The following is a 14,410-nucleotide window of genomic DNA, read 5'->3' as shown; positions in this document are numbered from 1 at the left end:
TGTCCTCTGTTCGTTACACTTTTTCCCGGGATTTCCCTTATTTCTGGACTACCTGCCTTCCCTTCCTTCCCCCTGCTTACAAATTAGATTTCCTAGCAGCCCCAAGCATCTTGTACTTCGCAGAATGAGTCACATCACATTTTCCTAAAGAAACATAATGTACCAGCTGGGGCTTAAAGGAGAATTTCAGGAGAATTTCAGGAGGCCTTGTTACAGAGGTAGGGGTGAGGCGGAGGGGTGCCCCGGCTCTTGGGAAGCATGGCCACGGTGGGCCTGGAATGATAAGGGCCAGCAGTGTTGTTACTAGAGAGAGGTTTGGGGACTGGTTGATCTCTTTTGTGAGACCTTCACAAGCCCCCTCCCTCCCGTATCTCATGAATGGGATTTCTCTTCGGAACTCAGCACGGAGTGTTGGAAATGGGCATCTTTTGGTCCAGGAGCCCATATTGCTGCTAGAAATAAACAGCAAGGGTTGGTGGAACAAATATGTGACTTCGGTACTCACCCAGGCCAGAGTCCTATTGCAGGAAAATGAATCATCTTAGAAATGTTACTTTTCTTAAAGGCCCAAATGTAAAGTTTTCTGATTGAAATGATGGTTAGAGAGTAAGCTGATTATTAATGAGATTTTTTCACGCTTAGAAACATAAGCGTTAATAAGCAACGTGTTGCCTAGCAATGTCAAGTTCCACCTGAGTTCAGATTGCTGTGCATTATCTCATTGGCTTTTTGCACCAACCTTCTAAAGCTCTTTTCATTTGTCAGAGAAGTTAACTCATCCCAGGGACATTAAATAGCTTGAACAAGATCAGCCACCAGTTCATGTGAGGCTTGGCTGAGTTCAGCTGACCTCATACAGGTGCGCAGTCTCTTACACAGAACTGATGTGTGTTCTGGGCTATGTGTGTTCTGGGCCGGATTTATTTTGGAATTGGAAAGGTAGCAGTTTGCAAACTATAGGTGTAACATTGACTGTAGTCTGTGGGCCAGCATTCCTGATCAAACTCTAATATTGATGCAGCAGAAATGTGTAAGCATCCATAGATAATGGCATCCCAGAAGGTTGTAAGTAGCCCGCATCAGATCCAGGTGAGTTAGGATAAGCCCTTGTTTTCGGAGGCTGAGGATTTTGAAATTGTGGATAAAAGGGTATGATTCAGTCTCAGCTTTCTTCTACAGGAAGTGGCAAACATTCTTCCCTTTTACTCTTCCCATCAAAGTCCAGATTGACAGGTGCAGGAGAATGGCCACTGCCACAAGGGCTAGCTGGCATGTAGAGTCGGGCCAGACTCTGTGTCAGGATGGCTTTCGGCGTGCGGAACCTTGTTTCATGAGCACTCCACCTGCTGATGTGGCCGCTGCTGTGGTTACCTACCCTTTGTAAATGAAGAAACTAAAGCTCAGGGAACTTGTCACTTTCTTGAGTCAACCGTGAATAGGTGTTGAAGACAGACCTGAGACCCACAGTCCATGCACCCCTGTGCTCAAAGGTTACAGCTCAGTCATTCTTGCCTTTCCCAACCCCTGGAGAAGGGGCTGGGGAAATATAGGTACTTGGCAAATTATGGGTAAATTATTGGTGATTTGGGACTTGATTTGAAATGCAGGTACGCAGTCAAATCTGGGGTGTGGTCAGGATGGGGGCGTGATGAGGTCTGGAGAAAGCACAGTAAAATTTGGAACTATGGTCACATTGGAGGTACCATCTTGTTATAACCACATTTGGAGCCATGGTCAAGGCTGGGGCACGGTAAGCTTTGAAAGGTGCATGATGACCATTGGTGGCTGCGTGCGTGTGGGGTGGACTGGGTGGGTGATGGGCTGCCTGGGGGGCTGTGGAGGGACATGCGGAGTTCACGTGGCAGGAGAGGCAGTGATGGATCTTGCAGTCAGGATGGCGGGAGGGACATAATTCCTTTTGTGCACTGGCTTTCTCCTGCCCAGAACTGACCTCTTAATCTGTGTTTCCTCTCTCTAGGGGGACCGAGGTGCACCTGGGATCCCTGGCTCTCCTGGCAACCGTGGCGACCCAGGCATCGGGGTGGCTGGCCCTCCTGTGAGTCTTTATTCTTCCAGAACTTCCTCCTCCATCTCTGAGCCACAAAGCCACTCCCTGCTGGCTCCCTGGGCCTGCCTGCAAGGACTCTCCCTTTCCAGCCAACCTAGGAGTGGCTCACCAGTCCTCCAGTCAGTCAGGGGGTGTAGACCTGTCCATTGGCTTTGTTCTAAAACTTGGTGTATTTCCTATGGGGATAAGGCTTTTGGGGAGACCAAGGCTTGTCTGAATGAAAAAGGAAAGAACAAAACTCATTAAAATTAAAAATTTAAAAAATGACTCACTGGCCAAACTTTTGCAAATCTGAGGTATAGCCAGTGAAACCGAATTGTCCGGGGAAGGGGTGTGATGTGGGAAAGATAGCATGCTTTTGTGTATTTTAGGCCAAATGAGTTCATTACCCCTCTGCCTCCAGTTAGGATACAGGTGAGGACATAAACAGAATCAAGGAAGGTTTTAATACAGTCTCCAAAATGAAATCCGTGAAGTGGTCCTCCCACTGGTAGGGCGATGAACAAGTCACATTAGTCTGATTGACGTGGGTCTGCAGACTTCTTAGAGGTGGTGACTTTAGAGGTTATAAGAGATTGCAAGGACCAGGGATGTCTGGACCCCAGCCCAAGTTGAGGATAGCTATTATTTTTCAACCAGAGTCCACCTGAATATCTCTAGAGATAGAAGACACACTTCTTTCAAAGCCAGTATATCTGGGTTTGAAATTTAGACAGTTATTTCTATAGAGAATTGACATTTATTGGAAAATTTTCTCACTGAGAATAGGAATATGGTCTTCTGTGTCTTCCACCCATTGCTTCTGATTCTTCCCAAAGAGGACACTTCCTGCTCCCTTTTACTGAATTACAGCCTTCAGAAATTAAGGCTAGTTTTCAATCCTGGTGACTTATCTTCTGATTTGGTCCTTCCTTTGCTAAAGAGACACAGTATGTTAGTAATGCACCTTAAAATTGCACTGACTTTTTTCTTTCTTTCTTTTTTTTTTAAGAGAGAGAGAGAGAGTAGGGGGAGGGGCAGAGGGAGAGAGAGAATCCTAATTGTTACCCTAAGCAGGCTCCACACCCAGCCCTGAGCCCGACGTAGGGCTCAATCCCATGACCCTGAGATCATGACCTGAGCTGAAATTGAGTCAGTCGATTAACTGACTGAACCACCCAGCTGTCCCTCGAGGGTCTCTTCCGTGAAGACACTAATTCTAGTCATGAGGGTTCTGCTCTCATTACCTAGTAACCTCTGGAAGCCCCCACTTCCAAATACCGTCACAAGGGGGGTTTGGTTTCAATATAAGAATCTGCAGGAGACACATTCAGTCTATAGCACAGTCTTACTATTATTTAAAAGAAGCTCAAATACCCAGTCCTTTTTAAATGCTCTTACTAAGCCTCGCGATATCCACACTACCCATGTACTGTTGTTGCTGTTAACATTGCTTAGCCCAGACATGCAATCTAACTCTGCCCCTATTCAGTGTGACCCGAATATAAACCAGAGCAGCATATGACCCCAGTCATTGCTTGGTTTTACATTCAAGAAATGCAGACCATAGTCAAAAATAATTCAAGGAACACCACTCTTTGTCTCTCAAATACTTTGAAAGAAAATGCAGTCTCTTCCCCTACAATATCACTTGCCAAACAGAAACCCCCTTTGCTTCCCTCTGTGGTCCTCTGACATCCCAACACTCATCTTGGGTTCCTCACTCTGTCCCTGAAATTCTCCAGGGCACTCCAGCCCTGTCCCCCCAGCCCTATCTTGCTTCACTTGCTCCCCACCAGAAATGACCGTCTCCCTTCTATCACACCCCTAGCAGTGGGACGCCTGCCTTCCCAAATGTCCCCGGAAACCATGGATGGAGCAGGTGTTTAGAATCCCCTTGGGAATGTCTACTGTTAATTTGTTTTTTTTTTTCAGTCTTTTGGTAGCTGGAAGGAACACTGTGGTCAAAGATTACAGTGAAGAAACATAGTAGTTCAGACTGTTATTGCTGAAATCCTCCTCCTCGTGGGGCCTGATCTGCTCGAGTGAGGATCCTGCATCCTGCAGGAATGACCCTCGAGACTAGAAGACTTTCTGCAAGGGAAGCTGTAAGCTACATGTAGGCCCCTCTGTCACTCAGGAGGTCTCTGTAGGTCCTGGTCTGTTCCCTAAGGACTCACCATGTCACCCCCTCCCCCTTCAGAGCTGCCTAAAATGAGCCATGAAATATGTTCGTGCCTAAGTGATTCCACCTGAAAAGTAATTGGCTGGCTGCAACCAAGGGGCTGTGAATCAACTGTATAATGTCTTTCCTCCACTTCAGTTTATTACAAGCTTCCGTGGCAGGCACAGCCTTACGGAATTTTCATAAATCTTGTCTTTGGTGCCTTGCCTAGGCTCCTGATGGCCTGGGATTCTGCACAGAGGATGCAGGGGTGCCCTGAGAGTCAGAGGAGGGGAAGAAGGGGTGAAGCCATGGGTGAGGGTCTGCTGGGGACGCCGCTGCCCCTTCATGGGAACAGGGCCATGGGTGGTGTGTGTCTGGCTGGGTACCAGGTGTAGAAGCATGCACACCCACCACTTCCTGGAGTCCCATGGAAGTTGCCTTACCACCAGCTGAAGGCTGGATTCTGTAGAAGGCTCTCCTGAGAACAGGATCCAAGGGCCAGGAGTTTATTTGGGAAATGCTCCAAAAATCACCACTTACGGGGCTGCATTGTGGGGAAAGGAAGGGAAGCAAGGGAGGGTGTGTTCATGAGCAGGCTTCCACAGTGGACAACTAGGGCTCCCCTCCACCGACCGCCCAGGAGATGCGAGGCGCATGGCAGAGCTGTCCTCTGACAGCGGGGTGAGGCGGGGGTGTTTATGTGCCCACTCCAGTTGGCCGGTGCGTGAAGGCTGCTCCCTGGAGAGGGGGGGAGCTGATCCCCAGGAGCTCCCAGCCTGCCCTGCCCTTGGGCCAGGGGTCCTCCTGTGGCTACAGAAAGCCCAGGATGATGCCAGGTTGCTGTGTGTTCAGGGCGTTTGGAGTGGGATGCTGACGGTGTCTGCTACAACACTGTTTTCCCCTGGAAACAGTCTGAGCTTCACAAGGCAGAGCGACTTGGCCAATGTCACATAGCTAGTCCAGGACCAGGGCCAGGACACACATCACTTCCCACATCCTCCCAAGCCAGTTCTCCTCGCCTGTGGCTTCAGCAGGATGAGCAGGATTATTCATTTCCATCAAGGATGGACCAGCTTAGAAGTTACTCTTCATGTCTTTCCTCTCAGGGCATGATGCTCCGAGGCCTTTGGCATCCAGGAGCAGTGCTGACACCCTGGAAGGGAGCCCTGGCTTTTCCTGCCAACCTGGGAACCTTCACTGGACAGGGGCATGGATGGGGGAGCAGTGGCTGCTAACATTGGCCTCTTGCTTCAAGACATTAACAAAAAATCCCTTTAATCTCCAGGTTGTCTCTGATCTTTTAGCAGGGTGTTAAACGCTTAAAAAATGATCCAGCCTAGGCCTGAGGGCAGATCAAATTGCCACTGAACCTCACCGAAGCCAGGAGTTCGAGGCCAGCCAGGGCGGGATTCCCACTTGCAGCCAGGCTCCCCGGGACTTGGGTCTTCCGGTTCTGTGAGCTTCTTCATGGGTCGAGTACCAGCCATTTCTGCAGCAGCAACGGGGCTGTTGGGAGGTTACAACACGATAATACTGGTAATAACACCTGATATCCTGCCTTGGACCCTTCGATGTCATCAAAATCCTCCCTCGCCTTTCCTTCGCCTGTCTGGAGCCTCCCTTGGCTTAGGCAGAGGCCCCCATGGGAACAGGACTGGCTCGCTGTTAGCCTGACAGCCTGATGGAAGAAGGGAGCATGGAGCTGATTATGTGCAATAAAATGTGTCAGAGTCCTCACAGAGGTGTTTTTTGAACTCCCCATCCTGGAGGAAATTAGACTAGAGATGAAAGCTGCTGAAAGGTAAAGAATCCCAGCCGGCACGCCGGTCGGCCTGCAGAGGGCAGCAGAGAGCAGGGCATCGACACCAGTTGGGTCCCTTTCCCCCTGTCGTGTTACAAATGAGACAGAGAGGGCACACCATTGCCCGAAGTGACACTTGCGACGTGGCAGAGTTAAGGTTGGGCCCCCCCCCCCCCCCCCCCCCGCATTCTGACATGGCCCGGGCAGGGCAGCGATAGTGATGAGGTCATGCTCAGAAGTCTTTTCTTGGGATAGTGTTGGCTGCGAGCATCTTGGCTCCTGAGTCTAGCAACAATGTTCTCGGTTTCTTTATTGAGGTATCCTTGACACACAATGGCACGTTAGTTTCAGCTTGTACAATAGCAACTGGGTTTTGTGCATATGTCTTATCTGCCTGTTTCGTTCAATTCTTTTGGTTATAAGAACCAGAGAGCCACGCAGCTCAGGCCTTCCCAAGAAGTAGACTGGCCAGTTTCCCTTGAAAGGAGTATGTGTGGCCCTGTGGCCACTTCTCTGACCCTGCTTGGGGACACCAGGCACTTCTCAGTAGTTAGTGCCAAGCTGATGCTCAGGAAATGTGCAGGGCTTGGCTCACTGACATGCACTCCCATCCTGTTATCTGCGCAGGGTGAGGCCCCACGGGCAGCAGACGAAGGGGGTGGGGAGGGTTTGGATAGCACGGTACCCCTCAGACCCCAGGGCTCTGCGGATGACCAGGAGCTGAGTACTCCACTCTTGGTGTTTAGATTAAAGTCTTGGGATTTTTCCGTTGATGAAAAAATGTTTTGAAAGAGGTTTCCAGTGTTACTTCTGATAGGGAGCTCTCCTTTTAATCTCTGTTGCTAATATTAAGTCCTGTGCCTACTGAGCACTTCCAATGGGCCAGGCTCTGGTTCTGGCCTCTCTTGGCCTCCCTCCTGTCTCCCTCCTGGATTTCCACCCTGGTCTCCCTGCCTGGCCTTCTCCAGTAGCTTCCCCACGCCAACCCAGAGCCTGGATCTGAGCTCATCAGTAACTTGGAGGCTTCCCCCGAGGGGCCCTGCCAGCCCATCTCATACACACGAGCGTGCACACACACATTATGTATGTACTCACATTTATCAAGGAAAATTTCAGATAGACCAAAAGAATATTTTGGAAGAAGAGCCAAGTGAACCCCATGCAGCCACACGTAGCTCCAATGACCAGGATCCCTGTCCAAGGCCACTCCTCGCTGTTCATCCTCCACTATTTTGAAGCAAATCCCAGACAGATATCATTTTATCTGTAAATAATTTCAGTATAGTTCTAAAAGATAAGGACTTTTTAAATATGACCACAGTTTCATTATTACACCCTCCTAAGTAATTCCATAACATCATCAAATATCCAGTCAGTGGTCAGGTTTCTGTTTATTCCATAAATGCCATGCCTATGCAGTTCTCTTGTTTGAATCGAGAACCAAATAGAGATAGTAATTGGCTGATTTGTTTTTAGAGAGAGGGAGGGGGGAGGGGCAAAGGAATTGAGAGGGAGAATCTTACGCCAGCTCAACGCCCAGTGCAGAGCCCAACATGGGGCTTGATCTCACGGCCCTCAGATCAAGCCCTGAACTAAAATCAAGAGTCAGACACTTAAAAGACTAAGACACCCCGGTGCCCCTGTAATCTGGATTTTTCTTCCATTATTTTTTCTTTCCTTTTGCAATTTATTTATTGATGGAACAAGATTTAATTTTGGTCTCCTAGAGCTTCCCAAGTCTGGAATTTGCTAATTTAATAGTTTAACACATTGCTCTGTCCCTGAGTTTCCTATACATCCGTAATTGGGCCTAGAGCCTTGATCAGATTCTGGCTTGATGTTTTTGGCAAAACTTCACAGAGAGTGTGTTCTTCCTTTAGGAGGCACCTGGTGTCTGGTGGTCTCTCTTGTTGTGATGTTCACACTCTTTGATGTCCAATGCTTAGATCAATTAGCACATCAAGGGTTGCAAATGGATGTCTTTCTTGTTCTACCAGTTCTTTTTTATGTATCTGTGAGAATACTTGTAGATGGAGGAAAGGTCCCTCAATTACAATCGACATACCCAGTGGTACAAATTACATGGAAAGCAGGATATGCATGACTGTTCCAGTCTTTCCCTTCAATTATTTTCAAATAGTGACTGGATTCCCTTGCATCTCACAAAGATGATTAATTTGGTGTTTTGTTTTTCATCAATAATTTTGAACTCCTGTATTCAAACACAGTTGATGTGTTTCAGTATAGTGCAGTTATGCTTCCCTTTGATGTGCAGATTGTCTTCCTTGATGCCAGTAGGAGCTTATCCCAGTTGACCCTGAGTACCTTTGACACAAGCCTAGCTGTCTTTGATAGTGTCCTTGCTCTTTGGAATGACTAGGTGCCCTAGATTTGTGTACCTTTCTTGTCCAGATCTGGAAGTAGTCATTTCTCCAAGGAGCTGTATTTCCTTCTAGTGGAAAGTGGTATCAAAGGCCAATATCTGTGTGTTGGAGTAAAGTGGCTCTTGAGCAAATGTATCAGAGAGCATAATCTTGGAAAAGAGGGTTGTGGTTGTTGAAAACTTGTTTAGGCTTCAGATTTAGGAATGCCATTATACAATCCCTCCTCCTCAACACTTGGATATTTCTTTTTCTTTTTAAAGATTTTTTATTTATTTGAGAGAGAGAGCATTCGAGAGAGCAGAGAGCACAAGCAAGGAGGGGGTGGAGAGGGGCAGAGGGAGAGGAAGAAGCACCCCCCTGAGCAGGGAGCCCGATGCGGGGCTCGATCCCAGGACCCAGAGATCATGACCTGAGCTGAAGGCAGACGCTTCACGGACTGAGCAACCCAGACTCCTAACACTTTGATATTTCTTAGAAGTGTACTGACAAGATAGTTGTGGGGATGTGTCCAGGTAGAAGCGGGGCAGAATCATCCATGCAGAAGTGCAGCATAGGGAAGACTTGGGTCAAGGGAGCATTCTGCTCATGGCAGGGCCTAAAACTATATATACTCATGCCTTAGTCCACGGCCACATCTTAGATGCAATATCTAGAGGCCACATTGTAAGCTGAGGGCTTAGAGGACAGACGTGTGTGTGTGTGTGTGTGTGTGTGAGTGAGAGAGAGAGAGAGAGACCCCCCTTTTAGGAGTTGGGGGGCACCATTGCGTTATCAGCAAAGCAGGCCATGCCGGGGAGTCTGGCCCTGAGTGTGCCCCCAGCCTGTCCCAAGCAGGAGGGAGGCACCACCTCCTGGTGGTGGGCTGCTGGGTCCCACCCTGCACCAGAGCTATAAACTAGAGAGGAGCTTAGGCATCAGGAACCAAGTGGGTGCCAGGATAGGGTGGTACCTGTTCAGGGACAGATGGAGAAAGTTCCAGGAAGACCTCCATGTGCGGAGTTCCTGGGTGGGGTGAGTAGGTGACTGTGGCTGGACAGTTGGGGGAGTTAGCTACCCCTTCAAAGACAGTTAAAGACCTCCCTTGGAAATAAACACGAAAGCATGTTTAAAGAAAATTTTCATTCTGACTTGACTTATTTAATGTCTTGTTTGTTTGTTTCTCAGGGCCCTTCTGGACCACCAGGAGACAAAGGGCCCCCGGTACAGTATGAATAAATGAAGGGTTGGGCTTAAGGGAGAAATTCTGTTCTAATAAAAGTGGAGGGGACAAACTCAAGTGGTTTCTGCAAATCCCTAACATTAAACAGTGCAGACTCTAGGATATAACCTTCGGCCTCTGGAATGATAGAGTAGGAAGGGCATGGGTGGTCATCTAATCCAATATGCCCATGCTATAGTTGGGCAGACTGAGACGGGCTTTGCTCTTTGGCATCTCCGTGTCACAGAAGGAGAGCGTGGTTTGATGACTTTAATCTAATTACCAGCAGAACTAATTTTGAATCCTGGCTTCACTACCCCAAGCCTCATTGTCCTGATCAAGGGAGGGATCTCTCTTTAATCTGTATGGTGGGCCTGGCAAGACCCCTGGGCCGTTGTGGAGGTCTGATGGGCTAAATGCTGGGAAGCAACAGGAGAGCTCAGCAAACATTTGTTCTTAGGAGTAGCCGCCGTTGATGATAAGCATAGTGTATGCGTTCGCCAGGAAAATGTGAATTTCTATGAACTCACCCCCGTGCAGGAGTAGCACCTATGATGACATATTTTATATGTAAAATTCTGTGCACTCAGGTGATTTCTGAACCAAGAAAATGGGTTTGCATACCCATATTTTATAGATGAGAAACCGGAGGCCCAGAACAGTTCATGGACAGTGAGTTCCTGTAGCGTGGCACTAAGGTGGAGAACACAGGGATGGGGCTCCTCTGGAGGGGTGGTTCTGGAGGGGACATCTGGGAGGTCTCAGAGAGGCTGCGCTGGCCCCGTTCCAGCCCCTGCCATCACAGAGTGCTGACTCCCCCCTGCACATCTACTTCAGGAAGATTCCTACAGGAAGGGGGAGCCACAGTGAAAGATATGTGTGAGAATTCCTGATGTTGTCCAGAAAGTTTCAGCAGAATGGGAGTGATTTTCTAATAAAAAGTAATAAATGTCCTCTAAGTACCGGGCGCTGTGCTGAGCCAGCCAGCCACCCACCAGATGTGGAGGGGTGAACCACGACGTGCTCGCCACAGGAGCTGAGCCTTCCGCTCAAGGAAGGAGCCCACACCCAGGGCCTGGACAGAAGGGCTCGGAGTGAAGGTGTTCCAGAATGTTCTTTGTGTGTGTGTAACATGCCCACCTCCATGAGCATGGGGAAATGAGTAAGCGCTGAGCAGAGAATCTTGGCACACACATTATTATATCAGATTCCTCATAGTAACAGGCCATTTGTACAACGAGAACCGACTATTGCCAAGGGGGGGGGGTGTCTAATTTTGCTTAAACTGTTGGCAAGTGTCTTGCCTTCTTTTTCTCAGGGATCCCGAGGCTTACCTGGATTCCCCGGCCCCCAGGGACCCGCCGGCCAGGATGTAAGTACAGAGCAATGGTATCTGCTCAGCTGAGTTGCTTCTGGACTCCCCTGGAAGCCCACCTCCACCATCTCCCAGCCTCCCTTGACCAGGAAACCCCCAGAGGGGCAGTTGTCCTCCATTCATCCCTGTCCCCCTCCCCAGTATCGTATTTTGATTTTTGCTCTTCTCTTGCTTGTGAGCTATGATTTTGTATTGTCTAGTTTCTCTCCTTACGCTTTGGTATTGCGTTTTCAGAATCTTGTTAGCTCCCAGGTGTCCCAGACGGTGACTCCCACTTTTTTGGTCAATTTCCTTACATCCCTAGCGGGTCATTTCTGCTCAGATCCCATGCCCTGGACTTGCTCTCCACAGACTTGTTCCTGACCCATCCCTGCAATGGCTTTCTCCCTTCACGAGAATCCCCAGACTTACCTGATGCTCATTGAGGATTTCATCCCGTCCCACGTGGTGATAATGATAATCATCTCTTATCTCCATGCCTGGCTTCTGCCTAGATAGAGCTGAGCTCCAAGAAGATAGGGACCATGTGTTTTATGCACCTCGAGGTCCCTGATGCCTGGCAGCATGCCAGGTACATGGATGTTGCTCGATGCATCCTCTGACCCAGTGGACGGATGGCAGCGATGAGTTCCTATGAGGCACAGCTGTCTGGCGCCATGAAGCAGTAGTACTTACTCTTAGACACGCATGGCTCCATCTGTAGATTCAGCTCACTATAAGCAGGGACAATAAATCACCCTCCCCTTCCCTTCCTTGATTCCCCTGCAGAGGAGAAAGTTACCCTCTAGAACCTGTCCAACCATTCTCAGTTCCCCGCCCACTTTCAATGTGACATTCTTATAACCAGCCCTCCTTTCAAAGCTGGTCCTCCCACCTGTGTTTGGAGAAGGATGGTGGAAACTTAAGGTGTGTGTGTGTGTGTGTGTGTGTGTGTGTGTGTATACAGGTCCATGCTCTGTGTGCATGCGTCATTTTCAGTTTTGCATTTTGGGTCAGAGTTTCAGGAGGGGTGGTTTTTCTAAATGTTTGCCACAGTGGAATTCTTCCTGGGAAGACTTGAGTGTTCAGCTGAGACTGGAAACCATGTGTTTTTATTGGTACCAGTTTTCACCGCTGGGTGATTTTTCTCCCCACCCAGTTACACTTGGCGGACAGAGGTTGGGGGGCGTGGGCCGAGCGGCTCCAGATGATGTGCTTAGCACTATTAATGTGTCCTGTTTCTCTTCTCTTAGGGCGTACCAGGAAATCCAGGAGAAAGAGGGCCTCCTGGCAAGCCCGTATGTCATCTCACTGTTCTGGATGAATATTAACTCTCAGTCAGGGCTCCAATGAGAATAAAACACAACTCAGATGCTCCAAGAGGCTGAAAGAGGGACTTCTTACAGAGCCCTGGGCCAGGGCTGATCTGAGATGCAGGGGGGCCCAGAGATAAGCCACAGCAGGAGGCCGACAGGACCATAACCTCTTTCCAGTGCCAAGCCAGAGCATGAGGGTGGGGAGGGGCTGCCCGTAGGAGCTGTAGTTGTCGGTGCGAGGCCACTGCCCCAGAGCTAGGCCCGAGGGGCGGAGCAGGGTCTCCCCAACTCCAGTTTCCTGATGGGGCCTCTCCTCGTTCACCTCAGCCAGGGCCTGCAGACAGTGAGCCCCATGGCAGGCTCCTGGGGTGTGGCCTCCCCGGCATGGAACAGGACAGGGAACGGTAGAGAATGGGTCTGGGGGTGAGCAATTGGACCCCAGTGTACATCACAAAGTCCTAACTGGCCCGTTTCCTGCCCCTGTGCAGGGATGTCCAGGGATGTCAGCACTGCCCAGTTGCCCCCTTCACATGGTGGCAAAAACTCTTTCCTCTCGGTGGGAACAGTGGAAGCCGGAGGGGTGGGGTGTTGCAGGGGAATGGCTGGTCCTGAGTGCTCGCTCCTTTGGTGGTCTAGTCCGAGGCTCCTACGGGCTTCCTCAGGCACATGTTTAGTGCCCCCCACCCCCGATTAAGTTGCCGTTACCAGAGAAGCCCCAAGGCTTGACTAAGTGACCAGGCCTGGGGCGGGGGACCCTCTAGGGAAGGAATGGTGAGGATGAGCAGTCTGGGGGGGACGGCAGTGCAGACATGGGAGAAGCTGGTCCCCACAGAAAGACAGAGGGAAGAGACAGTAGCATCAGGGCTGGGGACTCTGAGGCCTTGGTGGGACCAACCGTAAGTCTGGCTCTGAAACCAGGATGCTCACCTGGCAGAAGCTTCACCTCCAGCTGGACCTGAGAGTCAGAGTCTCCTTTGCAGGCCTGGCCCACTGCCTGACCCAGACAAGCACCCAAAGCAGAGGCCCCCGTGGGCACCAACAACTGTCGCACCCTCATCCGGTTGCTGGGCCCAGCAGAGACCTGGGTGGGGACCCCAGTCTGTTCGGCAGGGGACCTACCTGTGGGATCAGAGGATGGTCATGTGAGAGGTCAGGGACCGCTCACTTACCCTCCTCCTGCCCGGAAGCCAGCTTTGCGGCAGACAGTGAGCCCCGCGGAAGCCCCATCATTAGCCCCGTGCAAGGCCCTGGTGCAGCAGGGGCAGAGCAAGGTTCAGACCAGAGGCTAAACGGGAGATGACCTCTGCCAAATCTAGACCTTGACAGCTCTCTGCAAAGAGAAGACAGCACAGTCCACTGACAGTGTGGACAACCGTGACTGTCCCATAGCAGGCCACCCGCAGAATCTGGAAGGGGAGGGGGAGAAAGAGGGAGGAGGAGGGAGAATAGGTCTGTTTCTGATCACTTTTAAATTCCCTGAACGCACGGCCCACAAACGGTCCCAAGTACAGCCCAGTAGCCATCAGGGTCTCTCTGCTCTTGCTGGTCAGATAAATCATTTTCCAGGGGCCCCCAAGACACCCTCAGGCTCCGTGATTCATCAGGAGGACTCACTGAGAGGATCCTCGGAACTCAGGGAACACTCTTCTGCTCACGATGACAGTTGGTTCTGGAGGGAAGGACACAGGTAGCAGTTGGCGCAGGAAGATGCAGAGGCAGAGCCCCTGGAAGACCAGGTCCAGAGCTTCCAGTGCCCCCCACCCCCCCATCCCCAGTGAGCGTGTGCAGACAGCACTTCCCAGGATCGAATTCATGAGAGAGGGGTGTAGGTGCTCAGGAACAGCAGGACGTGCTGCCAACGAGGGATGCTCACCCAGGGTTCATCAGGCGGGGTGTCCGAGGGCTTGGAGGTGACCCGTCAGGAGCGAGCAGGGCCAGACTTCCTCTGGACTGAGTGCGTTCAGATGCCCACTGAATCCATCGCTGCCTGCCGGCTGACTTCAGCCTGCCCCGCACAGTCCCTGCTCCTCTGGGTGGAGAGTAGGACCCAGACGATTTCTCCGAGGCTGCACCCGCAGAATTCCTGTGCTGGGAATCCGTGTCGAGAGTTGGGGCCCGAGACACCCAGCCTCTGGCGGGGACT

At 50.5% G+C, this 14,410-nt stretch overlaps 1 protein-coding gene across 2 annotated transcripts in view; it reads left to right on the top strand.

The window, feature by feature from the left end:
• COL22A1 (collagen type XXII alpha 1 chain) overlaps positions 1 to 14,410 on the top strand; it is a 246,303-nt gene that overhangs the window by 168,592 nt on the left and 63,301 nt on the right. For both annotated transcript variants that reach the window (XM_073893246.1, XM_073893247.1), the window contains exons 40-43: positions 1,979 to 2,056; positions 9,564 to 9,599; positions 10,916 to 10,969; positions 12,205 to 12,249. In XM_073893246.1, coding sequence (XP_073749347.1) covers positions 1,979 to 2,056; positions 9,564 to 9,599; positions 10,916 to 10,969; positions 12,205 to 12,249 — 213 coding nt within the window. The remainder of the gene's footprint in view (positions 1 to 1,978; positions 2,057 to 9,563; positions 9,600 to 10,915; positions 10,970 to 12,204; positions 12,250 to 14,410) is intronic.

This window comes from Callorhinus ursinus, unplaced genomic scaffold (genome assembly GCF_003265705.2).
Source record: "Callorhinus ursinus isolate GAN/ISIS: 27379988/994484 unplaced genomic scaffold, GSC_fseal_2.0 scaffold5, whole genome shotgun sequence".
Taxonomy (NCBI): Eukaryota; Metazoa; Chordata; class Mammalia; order Carnivora; family Otariidae; genus Callorhinus; species Callorhinus ursinus.
Note: the sequence above shows the minus strand (reverse complement) of the source record. Positions and strands in the feature narration are given on the sequence as shown.